This window comes from Engraulis encrasicolus, chromosome 21, assembly GCF_034702125.1.
Source record: "Engraulis encrasicolus isolate BLACKSEA-1 chromosome 21, IST_EnEncr_1.0, whole genome shotgun sequence".
Taxonomy (NCBI): domain Eukaryota; kingdom Metazoa; phylum Chordata; class Actinopteri; order Clupeiformes; family Engraulidae; genus Engraulis; species Engraulis encrasicolus.
The window spans coordinates 7,259,509-7,275,345 of NC_085877.1; the positions used below are offsets into that span (position 1 = coordinate 7,259,509).

General features: G+C 44.5%; 2 protein-coding genes across 2 annotated transcripts in view; one reads left to right on the top strand and one right to left on the bottom strand.

The window, feature by feature from the left end:
- Positions 1-15,837, top strand: part of ap1s1 (adaptor related protein complex 1 subunit sigma 1) — a 69,405-nt gene that overhangs the window by 35,790 nt on the left and 17,778 nt on the right. The window lies entirely within an intron of this gene.
- vgf (VGF nerve growth factor inducible) lies at positions 47-12,201 on the bottom strand. Its single transcript, XM_063187426.1, has 2 exons — positions 11,376-12,201; positions 47-9,604 (listed from the first exon to the last, which is right to left on the bottom strand). The coding sequence occupies exon 2, from the start codon at positions 9,515-9,517 to the stop codon at positions 7,328-7,330; it is 2,190 nt and encodes a 729-aa protein (XP_063043496.1). The 5' UTR covers positions 9,518-9,604; positions 11,376-12,201; the 3' UTR covers positions 47-7,327.

Sequence of the window (15,837 nt, forward strand, 5' to 3'; positions counted from 1 at the left end):
GCCCATACAGACATTAATATAACCATGTTTTTTATATAATGGAAAAGTTAACTTTTTGCTCTCTTAGTTTTCCAATTCAAAACTTAAAAAAATACAAAAGGGATTAATGTTATTTCACATTATTGAAAATGTAGAAGTGCACGACAAACAAAACAAAACTCTTTATCTAGGCTACAAGCAGTTACCTTTAAACCTTTACCACACATTTACCTACTATATTTTATCTAGTTACCTATCACATTGGGAAAAGGGCTGCATATGCCGGGGGTGCCAGGAAGAATTTGCACTAATCAACACTAGCTGTTACCAGGCAATCTGGCTTACTGGGCATTTCCCGATGTGCCGACCTTCGTCAGGGCCCAATACTATTGGGATGTTTGTATTTTCGTTTGGAGACTGGCCCACAATTAAGAGGGGTTTGTGCAAAAATGCCTGAGCCTTTTTTTTGTACCCTACCACCTCTAGCTGTTGCCATAGTTGCACTTTATGCTGGACATATCTGTAGTTGAGGGTTAATGTATTTAATGTAGCTAAATGCAAAATGGCCACAACCTGACATCTGTGATGTCCCAACATTATGGTAACCCTCCTCGGTAGAATGGAAGGTGTATGCCATTTCTAACCTGTGTGCTGAATGCATTCTTGCAATCGCTTGTGCTTGTGTTCATGCCTATAGTGAATGCTGCTAAATTGACCCTGACACTGGCATTCCATTAAGTTCAGACATAACATTATTTCTTCTTCCCACTACCACCATCACTGCACTTGTCTTCATTTGTTTCGGAAATAGAGAAGGGGACTCTCTAGGGGTCTGTCAGTTCATGTCACTTAGAGTATGTTCTTACAACAGATGGGCCAACCTGCATTCATTACATTTTTATTACATTACATTGCATTACGCCTAGCTGATGCTTTTATCTAAAGTGACTTAAAGTTTCTTCAAGTACAGGGTATTGGTTACAGTCCCTGGAGCGATGTGGGGTTAGGTGCCTTGCTCAAGGGGGAGTGGTAGGGTGGGATTCCAACTGGCAACCCCCTAATCTAAAGCCCATTTCCTTACCCACTGTCCACGTCTGCATTCATAACGTACATTATGTATTTACCCTTTATTTCAAACACCATGCTCTGTCTGTGTTATAATAAACCCCAGTGCTTGGATGACAAGTATTACTAATCAGAATAAGCTGAGGCGCTAAATGCTTAGGATACCTATGTGATTCTGCATTGTCCCTGCAGTCATTGGTGTTTTTTTCCCCTCCATGGTGTCTTCAAGGTAGCGTGCCTGCCAGACACAGCACCCAAACAAGGGTTAGGGTTAAGATGGGTTAGCTTTTGAATTAGGGTTAAGAAATAGGTAGGATTTTAGGGTTAAAGTTAGAGATAAGGTCAGGTTTGCAGTTAAGATTAGGGTGAATGAGTAATTAAGGCCTTTCAGGCACCGCTGCCTGGCAGCAGCCTCTGGGGGGAAAAACACAGATGAGCCACCCCTGCAGCTCTAGCTGACAGCAGTCTGTAAAAGCAGCAGCAACTTTAGGAGATCTAAGCATACAGTAGTAGGGCGCTGTGGTGCAGACTACTAAGGCACCTGTCCATGAATGGGCTTGCATGCCGATGGGGACCCAGGTTCGAGTGCAACCTGTGTCATCCCCCAACCCTACCCCTTCAAGTAGCTCTCCCCACCATTGCTGTCCACCTCCACAATGGTCCTATAACATTTAAGGCAAACAGCCCAACATTTACTTTTTAATAAAAAGCATATAGTGCACTACAGAGGGATGTTGTCAGCATTCCAGACACAGCCATAACCTACCAAGACCACACATGTTCCCCCATATTCACAATGCACATTATCTGAGCTTTTATGCTCTGTATTTGTGCCAATTGTATTAAACAGCACATACAAAAACTTGCCAGCGCAGCTAACACCTCAGCTGGAATGAGTAAAATTAGCAATGCCCAGTAACAGTGCAGCAACCCTGCTGTGAATCCTCCCTGTACATTTTCAAGGGGGGGTTCAAATCTGAACCCAACAATAAGCTCATATCCTGCTAAGTCAGCAGGGATCCCTGAGGTGTTTTTGTTGTTGTTATTTGGCCGTTGGTGGCCAAATTCCATTAAAATGGAAGTGTATCAAGAGCAAATAACAAAAACGTGCACAATTGGTACTTTACCTTTGACTTGGTTTACCAAAAAAAATGAGAAGTATCGTTCTTTTTCAAGGTATTGGCATCAGAACCTTGGCTCCCTTTTGTAACAAAACTGTGACATGTTTTTTCTTGGAACAGCAAACCATATTTTTGTGCTGTTGTTTACATGTTGTACTCTGGTGCTTTAACAGCTGAGTCCCACTGATTATTCCTCCCCCCTGCCTGTAAGCTCAAGTGCTCTCTGTCTGTCTCATTAGCCCAAGACTTTACTCTGCTTGCTCACTAACCCCCCCGGGGATCTCGGTCAGCCATCAGCCTTCCCTGTGATCTGTGGCTTAGCACGCAAACTTCTCAAGTCAACCCAGCATGATGGGCTCTGATCCATACTCCCTAGTCTCCACACTGTGAGCATGTGGACATCCGCGTGCATGCTTGTGTGTATAGTATGTAGAAGAGAAGGAAATACAGAAAGAGGGAAGAAGTGAGGGAGGGAGAGCAAGAGAGAAAGAAGGAAAGGGAGGGAAGAATGAAAATTAGCGCTAAAGAATAGAGGTATCAAAGCTGCTGCCAAGTGAGGGCGAATCCCACCCCAGCACTCAATTAGCGAGACATGTGGAGGCATTGATCTGACTGGGACAAAGAGCTAATGGCTTTCTTACTGGAAAGGAATCACAGGGGCTGGACATCTCCTGTCAAAAAAATGTGATGGTGGTCAATGCGCTTTGGGAAAAAATACTGTTATAGGCAACCTGGACTGCCGTCAAACATTATTGTACATACTCGAAATCAACTGTTTCTAACTGCTCAATTATGTTTATGCATACAGTGCTGCTTGAAAAGTATGTGAACCCTCCAGATATCATCAATGTTTTTGCGAAAGAGAAAAGGACCTTATTTAACAGACATCCAAACCCTAATTTGTAAAGCACCATTTCCAAACACTGAACTCTGCAGAACTCAGCCATTTGAGAAAGGTTGGAGGGACACCTGGCATACAGCATCTTCTTCTGGTCTCACTACAACATCACAGAAGGATTAAGATCTAGACTTTGACTGGGCCAATGCAGAGTATGACCCTACTACCTCTGTAGTCACTCCTTTGTAGACTTGCTGGAATGCTTTTATCCATAAGTCTTGTTGAATAATCAGTATTCAACTGTCTGACTGATGGCAGGTAATTTGGTCAAGTAGTTGTTAATACTTAATAATATCAAGTAGTTGTTAATATGTTAACATGGTTCCTTGGATAATATGGAGTCTAGTTTCAGAAAAAGAGAAGCAGCCCCAGACCTTCACATCTCCACCATGCTTCACTGTTTGTCCTTTCCTCTTGGCATTGTTGATGTGTGTGGGGCCAAGTTGGTTTGGTTGGTTTCCTCTCTCATTTAATTAGTTCAGGCCACTTTTCCAATAATGTCTTATTTCATTGGTCTACTGAAATGATTAACTAAGCATGTGTGTTACCCTAACCTATTACCTGCTTGACTTACCAAATTAAGCTGGGGGTTCACTTACTTTTGAACATACTATAATTCCATGTTTCATGTAGTTTTTCTGCCACTTAAACAAATTCCACTAAACGAATACAGGCAATTGATCAAACATATGTGACATTTCATGTGTACAAAACTGTTATTTATTTATTTAACCAGGATTGTCCCATTGAGACTAAGAATCTCTTCTGCCAGGGAGTCCTGGTCAAAATGGCAGCCTACAAAGCGATGATGATGATGATGATGATGATGCAGTAAGAAAATCATGGTAAACAAACAACAGAAATATCTGAACTGCTCAAGGGGTTCACATACTTTCAAGCAGCACTGTATAATGCTGATTTTATTACAACTAGCTAGATGGAAGACTATAACTTCTGAAGCCAGGTTGTCCACCTCTAGAAAATACTTATTGTGTTTTTCACAGTATGATAAATGTACTGAGTGAAGGCTTAAAGCTGTGGTCCATCTTATGGTGACAAAACTGTCCTATCCTGAGGTAGTGAAAAGGCTAATCTCTGGTGTAACCACTGGCAGTTGTATTTGAAAGTCTTGTGTGCTGTAATGAAATCTATAAATGTGTCAAAGGGTCTTGAATGGTGAATGTGTAAGAGTCACCCAATAACACAAGTTCACAACCACTGCCAGAAAGGAATTAAAAACAATCTTAATAAAAAATAGTCCATTTTATTTATTTCTCTCTGTGTAGCAAAACTAGTCATCAACATGCGGTTATTTACATCCAGCAAACGCATGTTTATTACGATAAGTACAAGATACATCTAGAAACGACATAAACAACATGAGTTTCCTCATACAAGACTTGACAGGGTTTTTTTTAAACTCACGTACGCTAGTCATTGTCTTATTTTTTTTTATACTTTTTGCAATGCTCACAATGTCTTCAAAGAGGCAACACATTTTTTTTAAGATGCAAGTACACATAAACGTGCAGACACTTTTTTCTGCTTCAAGTCATGCTTTCGTCCTTTCCCCCTTCCCCTCTACTAGTCTCCCTTGCAGTTCCAAAACATTTTAAAACACAACTTCTCCACTTCCGTCATACTTTCTTCCGCTCTGTTACTTTGTTGATGAGGAATCCATCGCTTCAAGACACCTCTGGAGTTTAAAGATGGAGGCATTAACCAAAGCTGCCAATTTCCACTTCAGGAATAGCAAAATACTCGCCACATATTTCATCCAATCAATTTCTGATCTAGCTGATCCTAATAAGTACACCAATAATCTTTAAGGACCATAGAGTTTAGCTAGAGTCTACTGAATAGACTTGACAAATGCACAGTGCAGAATGGAATACACAGCAGAGTTTTCACTTTCTGGAACTGGAAATGACACCTTTGGTGTTAACAATGCCCCTCTTGTTCGGTTATATACCAAGTGCAATGTGTTCTTCGGATTGCTTCAGTGATTTAAGTCAAATGAAAGACAAGAAGTGTTATTACAAACTGTATGGTCTATAAATGGAAGGAAAGAAAAAAAAACATTGCTCCCCATTGATTGTAGTTGGATTGTCAAAGCTACTGTTTGATTAGACACATCATGTGTGGTGACCTCCACGTGGTTGCTTTCTTTTTTTTATGACAACACACATTCAAGTACAAAGTACATTACAGAGACATGGATGTTAGACATTCTGTAAAGCAAAACATACATTTGAATCAGCAAAAAAATAGCCTCATTGTAGATTTTGCTGTGTGCGTTCGTTTTGCTAGTCTTAAAGTATAGGCTCATACATGTCCTTAACAATGCAAATAAACTTCAGACATAGAACTCTATCCATGTTAAGCATTCTTAATGGTTACGTGTGGGCTAAGGGCTGTGGTGTCATTTTGAATTCAGCCTTGTATTTGTCTTTAATAATCTTTTTTTAAATAATTTCTCCCCCTATTTTATGATCCATGGAATGCTTGCAAGTCTTGGAATGTGCCTGCCTTGTTTGGCAAACCAGGCAAGTATTTCAAATCATTCACTAGAAAATGAATTCCTACATTATAGAACATTTTGTTTCTTTTCCCTTTCTTGCAGTTTTCATTATACTGATTAGCCAAGTTAAAAGGCGCCCTTTGATGGTTTCGTCACGTTGTCAGTTTGTTGCGTAGCAACAACCCACTTGTTCCTGAACTCCATGTTCTATCTGGGGGAAAATGTGAAAGGCCTACACATTAAATAATGTCTTGAGATTATTTTGATCTGTATTTTGTTATGTTTTTTAAATTTTATTTTATTTGCAAAGATGCTGTATAAAAAAAGCCCCAACTAAATCATAAGTTAACCATGATGGTATTCTGTGCAAACCCACTTATTTTGTGTTTTTATGTGGAACTGGAAACTATATTTCTTGAGCATGTCCTATACTCAGGTAACCTGCCATCAGAAGTGACAGTCATGTAACAAATATACGTTCCAGCCTTTCACAATATTAATATACACTTATTTTGTGAAATCACCCAGTCACTTCTACTAGTGCCATCTGTGCACATAAGCAGGCACATTTCAGTTAATAATTGACTCGGTCTGGAACAAACAGTGGGTACGGGACTGTAACCTCTGGAACAGGCGCTCAGAGCTCATATTTGTGAGTGGTGGCCTGGGAGAATATGTATTCTAATTAAGGGGGCAAATGTGATAAGGCAAGATAACACAACGTCCCTTTTTATAAACATTTTTTGGAATGTATGAATGCCATTTGCAGGATAATATTTTACATTTCTTTATTTTTTTATAAACAACTTAAAAATTCATAGAAATATTAAATAAATTAAAACTGCTCAGACAACATAATAAAAAAGTTCAACCCTATGTACAATTGTGAGTTCGAGTTATATGTGACATAATGGTTGTGAGTCGTAGAATACTTTGCGTTTCAGGAACAGCTGCACACAGCCGTTATCATCACCCCCCTCAAGCTCCCACATTTGGCACCTGTAGCTTATTCACTTCTTTGTAAAAAAAAGATGCTGAGTTGAAAACTACAATCTACTATTAGCCCAAGGGTTGCCTTTAATGACACTACCTAAAAACAAACAAACAAAAAAACAACAAAACTTACTTTAGACAGATTTGTTTCATGGTCAGTGGCGACAAAGGGGGACACAGAACAAATCAGGGCACCATTTTGTGAAAATGCAGCTCCTACTACGACGATGAGATATAAAGCCAGAGATGAATGTCACCTGGGAAATGCTCTTTTCACTCTTGTCAGTCACAAGAGCAGAGAAGTGATGCAGGGGGAGTCCAGTTCATGTTTACTGTAGACCTTTTTAGTACTGTATGCACCTCTTCAACAAGGCAGCAGCGTTCCATCTTCCCCTTCTGTCTACCTGGAGAGGTAGAGGAGATGGTGAGAAGAGCATGATGCATGATGACTGTAGGTATCAGCAATGTCACTTGAAAAGGAGATATTGATTTAAAGTGCTAAAGAGAATTCAAACAGATTTTTTTACTCACCACGCACAGTCTATTTGTCGTTCAGATCAAAAGGCTTAAATGAACAAAGGGATTCGGATTTGAGAAGTTCCGCTTTTTTTTTTTTAAGAAAAAAAGAACTGCATGTGTCTGTGTGGGGAAAACAGTCTCATTTTCATCGCTCCTTTGAATTTATTACCAAGACCGTCAATCATTCTCTCTTCCTCTCCTTCCCTTTGCTGTATGACTCATCTCCTCTTCTCACTGAAACATCCGCGGATGCTTCCGGAAAACCTTCTCGATGAAGTTCTCCAGCTCCTCCTCACTGTCCTGGTCGGCCGGTGGCCTTCGGGGGCTGTAGTAGTCTTGGGCGCGCGTCACTAAAGGCGCTGGAGGAGGGTAAAAGAAGGCCTGCTGATGACGCGGAGGAACAGCCGACCGGGGCTTGGGCATGGGCACGGCGGCATAGCTGCGCGGGTGAGGCATGATGTAGTTGGGGAAGTAGGGGTTCCGCTGCAGGGCCGGAGGCGTGCGCAGCCGCGGGTTGGACCAGGCGCGGTACCTGCGCTTCGGGGAGAAGTCAAAGTCATAGTCCAGGGAGTTGCCCAGGAGGGGGTTGAAGGCATAGGCGGGCTTGGCGTAGTAGCGAGGCTTGGGCTTGGGCGGGGGGAAGTAGATGGGATAGTAGCCGGGGTATGTTTTTTGATAAAAGGGATAAGGGCTGTAGGCTCGAAAGGGCTGCCTCTGTGTTTTCAGCCAAAAGTCTTGCTTGCTGGGCTTCACCGTTGCTCTGTCTTTAAACCAGGACTTGAAAGGGCCAGAGATGGGGGGAGGAAGCTGCTTGACCGTGGTGGTGGGAAAGCGAGGAGCCGGAGCCTCGGCGGCAGGGGCCGGGAGTGGCATGAGAGGCCGTTGCCTTGTCAAGATCTCCGGAGCGTCTTTCTTCTTCTTCTCCACATCGCTGATGATGTCCACCACGTCATCAGCGGGCAGGTGGAGCTTGCTGGAGATCTCGATCAGCTTGTCGATGGTCTGCGGGTCGATGTCATCGTCCTCCATCTCCTCCATCTCCTCTTCGGAGCGCTTGTCCTCCGCTGCGTTCATCATGCCAAAGGCGTTGTTCTTCCTCTGCGCCAGGGACTTCCTCCCATCCTGCTTCATCATGTACTGCAGTAGCATGTCGGAGGCTATGTCGGCCAGCTTCTCCTCCTCCGCCTTGGCCCGCTGGGCCTCGGCCGCCTGTCTGCGCACCTCCTCCTGCTCGGCCTTGGCCCGCGCCTCCTCCTCCTCCGGACTGATCACCTCCTCCTCCTCCTGTTCCTCCTCTTCCTCTGAACGGTCGTTGTCGTTGAAGTCGTCCATGAAATTCCCACCTTTGTATGTCGGCCGGGTCTTTGGCTTTGGCTTTGGCTTGGGCTGGTCCTGTTGCTCCTCCTGCTGCTGCTTCCACTTGAGCTTCTTCTTGGAAAGGCCCAACTTGTAGCCTCGGAAGCCTTTGGGCCTGATGTCATTGTCTGGGTAGTCAATGTCAAAGTCGTCCACGTCTCCTCTGCTCCCTCTCTGTCCTATCTTCTCAGCAGTGTCCTGACCCTCTGCAGCAGCGGGGCTGATGCTCTGGAACTTCTCCATCATGCTCTGCAGGTTTTTCACCTCCTCTGGACTGAGCTGTTCTTCCTCCTCCTCCTCTCCCTCCCCTGCTGGATTTTCACCGTATTTGACCGCCTCCTCTTTTTGCCCTTCGTCCGCCTCCGTCTTGGTCTTCATGGGCACCGTTTGGCTGGTGGTGCGACTCGTGACCTTCTCAGTCAGACGCTCCTCCTCCTCGGCTTTCTTCCTCCGCTCCTCCTCCTCCTCCCGCTGGCGCTCCTCTCTGCCCTGAGCCATAGCGGCGGCCACGGCTCGCTCCAGCTCCGCCTGACCGTCTCTGCCACGGTCCACCGCCTCCTGCTGCTGCAGATCCCGCAGCTCCTGCCTCATGCTCTCCTCCTCCTCATCCTCCTCCTCCTCCTCCTCCTCCCCTCCCCCTGCTTCTCTCTGGACCTCCTGGCCCTTTTCTTCTACATTCTTCCCTGCTGCTCCTGCCTCCTCCTCCCCTGCTCCTCCTCCTTCGCGGTTCCTCTCCTCCTGGGGCTTGTTCAGAGCCTCCAGGAGGACAGCTGCTAATGTTTTGGGGTCCACGTCTTTGAAGAGCTCATCCTCCTCCTCCTCACCTTCCTCTGCTCTATTTGACAGAGCCCTTTTGTCTTCTTCTGCTCCCAGGGTGGGCAGTGATGGGCGGGAGAGGAGGAGGCTTGAGGACGAGGAGGAGTAGAGAGGGTCATTATGGTCACTTACGGACTGCCTGTCTGGGGGGTTTATGGGGCTGCTGTCTGTGAGGTTTGATAAGAGGCCGAGCAGAGCAAACAGGAGGAAACAGGTATGGGCACTTGATGTGATTTGGCACCGGACCATGACAATGCACACACGTAGGGGACTCGGTGCAGAAAGCGGTGCGGCTGGCTGCTGTGTGAGAGAGAAAGAGAGAAAAGGGCTGTGGGTCTGGGAGGGGGTTGGTAAGGAAGGAGGGAGGGATGGGTTGGACAGAGAGACGAAAAAGAAGGGAAAAACAGTTAACCATACAATTCATTCACATCCCTATGTAGTTCATCACATCTGTCTATAATCTACCCCCCCCCCCCAAAAAAAAAAAAACAGTCGGTTCACGGAATATTGCAGGCTATAGAGGAATTAAAACTGATCTAATATAAAGGAGAGTAAGAATTTTATACAGACTATTATTGATGCATTGGGGTTATCCACTTTCACAAAGCTGATGTTTTTTGTTATAAGCAGCTATGAACATAAACACTCAAAATGAGATAACATATCGGCGTGAAGAGCAATTGGTGTTTTCACACCTCCAACCGTGAGCCCCGTGAGGTTTTAATGTAAGCCATTTAATTGGTTTTCTGCTCGAGCTGGTGTCAGAGCGCCTCGTGAGCAGAGCGCACGCGGACCAGCGCAAAGGTGGAAGACAAACACAGAGAGGAGAGAACCTTCCCACGCGCGGGGGATGTGGAAATAAATGTCACGCAGCAATTTGCATAATTCGGTGACAATAAAAGTTATATCGTGAAGAAACCGCTTTGTAAACGGTCATAACGAATAGCCTAACTGTTAATTGCCAATGCCACCAACAGGAAAGCGGGATCAAATAGGATTTAACCGGGCTTAACTCCAAAAGCCGTGCAACTGCTTGCGCGTAAGGCGCTCACGAATTTTCATGAACAAGTGAATGCACTTCATCAACTGATCTGTCAAAAAAAAATGACAGCTACATCATCAAATGATTAAGAAAACCAGCAGACGCCAGCGTATCACTTGCGCGCGTCGGCACAATTCGGTATCTTGCAGATAGATGTCCACATTCAGCAGTGCTGCAGTGATCATAAACAAGAGCCTGTCTTTAACATTTCCTTTTCACCACATGAAACTGAATCCAATGCCTTGATGTCGCTTATGGATATCGGATATGTATGGATTTAGCCTGAAACGTATCGTTGTTACATTCAAGTGGGCTACTAAGTTCAGAATCACAGAAAAAATAACTGGCTCACTTTCAACAGATGGCACATTCCAGGAACCACGATGTGTTGCGATAACTGTCGCAGATTTTAGCCCACCTTAAAGTCCAGCTTTTTGTCTTTATGGAGAACTTTGTGAACATCTGTTTGCCCCTCTATCTCGAAAGCGAAGTATATTTCAGATGAACTTGGTTACAGTCTGGCGCACTGAGTCGTGATCTGCTTGAGCCGAACCAGTCACAGCCAGTAATTACATCTATATCTTTCACTGAACGACACGCATTTTGACCACCTAAATGTCTAAAGTTCTTGTTTTAAAGGTAGTTCTTAGCTCTAACTTTACTTTAAGCCCGTTCTTCTAGCCAAACGAGGATGTGAATGGGCAGACGGTTTAGTCACGATTACCATAACCAGCAATATAGACATCCATAATGCATTAAAAAAAAAACAACAACTACAGATGCCCTCCCATGGTATCATATCAGCACATTTTCATATGATAACAAACATCAAAGATCATTTTACGTGTCATTACAATCTTGTGATTCCGATACCATGCAGTAAAAAAATGCTCTTTCTACTGTGTTGTCTTTTGGTTAATTAATAAACAGCATTGAAATTGCACGAGCAGTTGCATAGGCTATAGCAAGCTATGTGCAAGGTACTGTTCCTGACGAGTTGGCAACGTCCATTGCTATCCACCCTTGATAGTTCGCCAGACAAAATACCGGTAAGTTTAAACTTACCACAAACCAGTTGAGGGGCCGCGCGATCCAGTATATTTTGATTCTCTATGCTTCCACGGACTGGTTTCAACCGCTTATTTCGACTTGAGAGCCCTGTGAGTCAGCTGTATAGATGCATTCAACTTCTGTGAAGTGATTGTGTTGTTCCTGTGTTGTCATAGACGCCGCTTTCTGTTTACTTGTTCTCACGGCGGTAAGATATTTTCAGCACCGTGGCCAGCTCCACTACTTTATAAGGAGCCCCCCTCTTACCACGTGACATTGCGTCAGACCTTCCCATTGACGTAGGCTTCTCCATTGATAAGAATTTGCTTGTCGATCGAACGACGTGTGTCCGCTACGCTGCAGTGCCTAGATGAATGAACGGAAGCAGGGTGAATGAAATAGTATTTTCACAGGAGGGAGTGGGAGAGAGAGAGGGTTAGAGGAAAAAACACAACACTGAAGATAGAGTCGGTTTTCCAGTTACAGCTGTGTGCTGCATGCTGAAATTGCCTAACATAAAGCCAACCTGAGGCTGTGAACTCTAGGCCTATGCCATTATGAAAGCATTGTCAATGGGCTGACAATAAGTCAAACCAAGGAGAAAAGGAAGGTGTTGAAAAGTGTTAAACATTTCTTAGTAGGAAGATGTACGCTAGGTAGATGTAGGCTAGGTGTACTACTATGTAGCATTGTAAAGGACTGCCGTAAAAGGGTCTTAACAATGGTCTGTGCACCCCTCAATAGTCCAGTTGCAATTGCCTGAAGAAACAACTCTTTTACCACTTAAAAGAAGCAAGAACATTGAATGTAGAATATTAACTTGTTTATAAAATAAGACCTACAACCCACAGTTTGCATTTGAATTTTGCCTTACGTAGTGAATTGAGATAGAAGGTATGTGCATGCATGTGCATGTGCATGTGCGCGCACATGTGCGTGCGTGCGAGCGTGTTTGAGAGGGAGCGAGAGAGTCAGTGTATCCACTGTAACTCAGCATTAAGATTAAGATTTTTTTACACTCTCAAAATGACTCACTTAACCTTCCAGCCTACACCTCCCTGAGCTTTAGTGAATGTCTGAGGAGGGGGACCTGAGGGAGATGCATTTGACTATAACAAACTGAAGGGATATGTAGTCTAGTCTTTAATCCAAAACAAAAGCACTACCAAGACCAAAGGGTTTCAAGACAGGACTATCTACTGTATTAAAAGGGAACTCGTGACGGAGGTGTTCCCACACAGTTCATCCCCCTCTGGGCCGCGAACCTGCCACCTCGTCAACTACATCGGTTCGGGAATGGGAGGTGAAGTACGAGACCGCCGAGCTAAAGGAACAGTCTGATAGCCCAACGCTAGCGGACTGTATTGAGGCTTCAGAAGGGAGGTTTACTAACGTTCCACGCCACACTGCTAGTTGGCCTCCGTTACACTCTCCCCCCTAAGCCACACTCCCATCCGGGTCATGGCACCACTGTGATGGAGGTGTTCCCGCACAGTTCGTTCCCCCTCGTTGCCACGAACCTGCCACCTCGTCAACTACATTGGTTCGGGAATGGGAGGCACAGTATGAGGCCGCTGAGCTAAAGGGCCGGTCCGATTGCCCAACGCTACCACACTGTATTGAGGCTTCGGGAGGGAGGTTTATAAACGTTCCACGCCACACTCTTAGTTGGCCTCGGTTATACAGTATCATCCATCCAGTAGCTAACATGTGCATCTCATGGGACAGTGTCTGCATGAAGACAGAGCTGGAGCACACTGCGACTTCATCTTTCATCTTTTATTTGGTGTGAACACAAAATGTCATGAACAAATAAAGGAAAAGATTGTGCTGCAGTGTGCTCCAGCTGTTCCTTCACAGAGCTATAGGCAACTATAATATAATAATAACTGTAATGTTACATTACATTACATCTGGCAGACGCTTTTATCAAAGTCGAGGACATAGTATACAATGCTTTCAGACACAAAGTGCACATGGAATATAGGCAAGACACAGGTGCAAATGCCAGTGGGTTTTTCTTTTTAAAACTTCAGCACAGGGTTGAGTAAACAAGATAATACTATCACCACCACCAACACACACACACACACACACACACACACACACACACACACACACACACACACACACACACACACACACACACACACACACAGAGAAAGAAAAAGGAGAGAGAGAGGTGCACATGCACACATTGGAATGAATAAACCTTGTCATCTCAATTCACTTCAAAGGCAAAATTCAAACGCAAGCAACGCTGTTTCAACTGATCGCTCAGCCTCTGATAGAGAAACCCCTCTATACTTTTGTTCTGTTTGAACACTGGTACAGTGAGTGAGTCACGGCCAATGTAGCTACTGTATTTCCGCCAGTGTCTGCTTTTGATGGAAAGCCCTGTGTCTTAAGTCGGCTGACAGGCGGCCGCTGTGTCAGACTGCACTCCACTGCGGATGCATGGCAGCTCTGTCAGCTGCAGGGGAAAGACACATCGATCAACGTCCAACCTCGTGAAGAGGTTATATCAAGGAGACAAATGCCTACAGGCTACAATGATCAGAAATAGCGAGCAGGCTACATTTGGAGACGTTTTTAAATTATACATGCCTAGTCATTGTGTGTGAAAGGCATAGATCTCCATTTGCTGTGAACGGGCTCAGAGGACCCCAGTAACGCGTCTTCCGAAAAAAAGGAAAGGAAAAATTCCTTGTTTGTGATTGGCCAGCCAGCCACATGCAGTCTGGCCGCCAGTGTGTTTCATTCATAAAAACGAGAATGCCACGGCACGAGTAGGCCTATTGGAGGGGGGAAAACAGGCTACCTCACCAAAAACAGCCACTCGACATCCCCTTCCGAAACCCGAATTTGTGTTGCACGCGTTTGTTGGCAATTTGCAAATAATAATAGGCCTAACCTTGAGGAATTACAGTTCCAATATATTGGTTGCTGTGCCTGTTTCGCGTGTGGCATTTTTCAGTCAGGAATTCGCCGCAGGCAACTTCAAGGGACAGCTCTATTGTTGGGCCTCATCATCAGTATAATATTTGTCATGATAAATAAAAGGACTATCTTGTGCCAGAGCATATGGAGCATAATTGTTTACGAAGACCATAAAACTGCTACCACACGCGCACGCACACACTCGACAGAACAGCATGGGTGTTCCTCTCGCCAGGGCTGAGGTGAAACTGATCGTTTGAGTCCCTGCATTTGACCCGCGTTTAATGAGTCGATATTTAGCCCTGTCTGTCGTGACTCTCCGTCTTCCTCTCCCTCGCCGCAACCGACAACAACCGACTCTCATTCGCGTCATGCGAGGGCGCGGTTTTAAATTAGTCAATTTATAATCGAGGTAGACAGCAAGCCGTGGGAGGGTTGCCCTTGTTTGGAGCCGAAGCAGAAGTCATCCCACCCACGCGCTCTGCACAACTGCGCGAGGTGAGAAGCAGTGATTTAGTGAAGCGCAGTGAAAGCACTCCAGATAGCTTTCTGTTCGTTGGAAACACGCCATGCTATGGCCCCATCAGAGAAATGAGAATATAATGTCCATAATGAAAACTGTAGGATTAGGCCTTAAACACTCCTGTATTACTGTAGGCCTATTGCTGTCCTTATCTCTAGTATCTAGACTTAACCTATTTTCAATATTTATAGGTAGCCTAACCTATTATCAATAAGCCTTATGGTACTTTGCAATGTTTTATAGTGTAGCCTAGTTCATATGTTATCCTTTAGCCTAGAAAATAATGTATCAGAAAATGCAATATTGTATTCATGGAGCTCTCTCCAGACAGCTCATGCAGATGCTACTGTCCTTTGTCATCTCTTATAATAGAACAGACCTGCCTAAAATGACAAGATTGCCTCATTATTACAACTATGAATGTCTCCTTGTTCGCAAAAGAGCGTCCAGGCAGGCGGATGTCAGGAAACAGTTTACAAAAGAGTTATGGAGGGATACAAATAGCAATTTAGGTGGTTGCATTGACAGTGAGTAAAACCAATAAAAACAGAAAATCTATTTCGAAAAAGGGTGTTGTTTAAAAAAAGAGAAAGTAGTGTAACCTGATTTGAACTGGTTTAGTGATCCTCTCCGGCACAGATGGGGGAGAAGTGCGAGAGGTCAATTCAAAGTGTTTCATTTTCAGGGATGAGTCATAGTCATCAGTAGCCTGGTCCTGACCATCCCATAATACTACCATTTCATTTCATATTTATGGTCTGGCATTTGTTTGCTCTGAAGCGATTGTAGGGAGCAGGAAGTTTGCACTCAGTTATGGTTTGAAATGATCCCTCTCACCCAATCGCTGGCAGTTACTCAACAACAACATAGCGCAGACCAATGGCTCTGGCGCAGATGTGTACGTCATTGTCACGAGCGTCCTCCCCCTTTCGCCCCCACGTGGGGGGCGTATTCGATTATTGGCTGTTTTCTGGGGGGGCGTTGCGATCAAAATTCTACTGCTCCAGGCACTCC

Excerpts from the sequence above, each read along its gene's own strand:
- vgf (XM_063187426.1), bottom strand. The coding sequence starts at position 9,517 with ATGGTCCGGTGCCAAATCACATCAAGTGCCCATACCTGTTTCCTCCTG.